At 50.2% G+C, this 2,689-nt stretch overlaps 1 protein-coding gene across 1 annotated transcript in view; it reads left to right on the top strand.

The window, feature by feature from the left end:
- Nucleotides 1-512: 512 nt before the first annotated feature.
- Nucleotides 513-2,689, top strand: part of LOC102991530 (protocadherin beta-18) — a 3,423-nt gene continuing 1,246 nt past the window's right edge. The window contains exon 1 of the mRNA XM_055086911.1: nt 513-2,682. Within this exon, the coding sequence (XP_054942886.1) occupies nt 721-2,682 (1,962 nt within the window). The 5' untranslated portion in view covers nt 513-720. The remainder of the gene's footprint in view (nt 2,683-2,689) is intronic.

The following is a 2,689-nucleotide window of genomic DNA, read 5'->3' on the forward strand; positions in this document are numbered from 1 at the left end:
ACATACCAGTTCAGTTTTAAATACATGACATTATCTTTATTGTCTTTTCAAAGTATATTTGCTGATATCTAAAGAAGACCAAGATATTTGGTTCCCGTTTCCAATTTTCCTGGGACCCTCTTGCTCACTAAGTCAATTACATAAAAAAAATCCTCTTAACTATTTTTAGTTGTTTTAGTTGTTTAGTTGTGTTGTCTGCACAGAGATAGCATAACTTATATGAGGTTGGGACTATATCTTAAATATGGTTTTTATAGCCACCACAGCTCTAGAGATTGTGGTTTATTGTGTTAAAGACTGAATAGTAACAGCATCACAAGAACAAAACTGAGAAAATAAAATAGGAATATAGGAGAAAGTATAATTCAGAGTCATCAACAAACACGCAAGATAAATTAATATTTTGTCTCAAACTTATTTGGCTTTGTTTAAAACCTGAGACTCCGCAGAGTCGCATGGTGGCGCTGCAGGATAAGATGGGGAAATTTTTGTACCATCAGAAGCTCTGGTTACCGTGAACCACTGGAACTGAGAGGTCCAGAGAAGCAGTGGTGATAAAAAGAGGCTTTCAAGAGAAAGCTAGGGAGCCAACAACGCCCTCGCCACCGAATTGCAAGTCTATAGATTCTCAGTGGTCCAGGCTAATAGCTGAGAGGAGCAGTTTGAGACTGAACTGAAATATTTCCGCGGAAAGACGTTTGGCTAGGGAGCCAGGGAGCCATGGAGCCGGGAGAAGGAAGCCCTCAGCAGATAAGGCAAGCGCTGCTTTTCTTTGTTTTCTTGGGTGGGTCTTTGGTGTGTTCAGAGACCTGGCGCTATTCTGTGGCAGAGGAAACGGAGATAGGCTCTTTTATAGGCAACGTGGTGAAAGACATAGGTTTGGGCGTGGAAGACCTGGCTGCGCGAGGGGCCAGAGTCATCTTTGATGACTATAAACCATACTTGCAGTTGGATCGGCAGACTGGCAACTTGATCTTAAATGAGAAACTGGACCGGGAGGCGCTTTGCGATCTCACCGAGCCATGCATATTAAATTTCCAGATATTATTTGAAAATCCTTTGCAATTTTTTCGAGCTGAGCTTAGGGTCAAAGACATAAATGATCACACTCCCACGTTTCTAGACAAACATATACTTCTGAAAATCTCAGAAAGTACTACTCCAGGAACCTCATTCCAAATGGACAGCGCTCAGGACTTGGATGTAGGAAAGAATGCTGTTCAAAACTACACATTAAGCCCCAATCATCATTTCCACCTTAAACTGCAAGACAGTGAGGAGGGTAGAAAATACGCAGAGCTGTTGCTGGACCAACCTCTGGATCGAGAAAAGGAGCCTGAACTTAGATTAACACTAACAGCCCTGGATGGTGGGTCTCCGCCCAGGTCTGCAACTGCACTGGTGCGTGTGTTGGTCTCAGATGTCAATGACAATGCCCCAGAGTTTGAGAGGTCCGTCTATGAGGTTTTGGTACCAGAAAACAGCCCTCTGGGCTCCTTGGTCGTCAAAGTGTCTGCTACAGATTTAGATGCAGGACTAAATGGAGAACTATCTTATTCATTTTCCCACGTCTCCAGAGACATACGGAAAACATTTGAAATCCATCCCATTTCCGGCGAAGTCCGTTTAAAAGCACTTCTGGATTTCGAGTTAATTAAGTCTTATACAATAAATATTCAGGCCATTGACGGTGGGAGCCTTTCAGGAAAATCAGCAATTTTAGTTAGTGTTGTAGATGTGAATGACAACCCACCAGAAATAGTCATAACATCACTTACCAGCCCCATACCGGAAAATTCGTCACCTGAAATGGTAGTCGCTGTTTTTAGCCTACGAGACCAAGACTCTGGGGACAACGGGAGGATGGTTTGCTCAATTCAGGACAATCTCCCCTTTCTCTTGAAGCCTACCTTCAAAAATTTCTACACCCTGGTAACCGATAGCCCTCTGGACAGAGAGAAGAGAGCCGAGTACAACATTAGCATCACCGTCACTGACATGGGAACCCCCAGGCTGAAAACCGAAAACAACATAACCTTGCTGGTGTCCGACGTCAACGACAACGCCCCCGCCTTCACCCAGACCTCCTACACCCTGTCCGTCCGCGAGAACAACAGCCCCGCCCTGCACATCGGCAGCGTCCGCGCCACAGACAGAGACGCGGGCGCCAACGCCCAGGTCACCTACTCGCTGCTGCCGCCCCTCGACCCGCACGTGCCCCTGGCCTCCCTGGTGTCCATCAACCCGGACAACGGCCACCTGTTCGCCCTGAGGTCCCTGGACTACGAGGCCCTGCGGGCGTTCGAGTTCCGCGTGGGCGCCGCCGACCGCGGCTCGCCCGCACTCAGCAGCCAGGCGCTGGTGCGCGTGCTCGTGACGGACGACAACGACAACGCACCCTTCGTGCTGTACCCGCTGCAGAACGCCTCGGCGCCCTGCACCGAGCTGGTGCCCAGGGCGGCCGAGGCGGGCTACCTGGTGACCAAGGTGGTGGCGGTGGACGGCGACTCGGGCCAGAACGCCTGGCTGTCGTACCAGCTGCTCAAGGCCACGGAGCCCGGGCTGTTCGGCGTGTGGGCGCACAACGGCGAGGTGCGCACGGCCCGGCTGCTGGGCGAGCGCGACGCGGCCAAGCACAGGCTGGTGGTGCTGGTCAAGGACAACGGCGAGCCGCCGCTGTCGGCCAGCG

The sequence above is a fragment of the Physeter macrocephalus genome, chromosome 8, assembly GCF_002837175.3.
Source record: "Physeter macrocephalus isolate SW-GA chromosome 8, ASM283717v5, whole genome shotgun sequence".
NCBI classification, from domain to species: Eukaryota; Metazoa; Chordata; class Mammalia; order Artiodactyla; family Physeteridae; genus Physeter; species Physeter macrocephalus.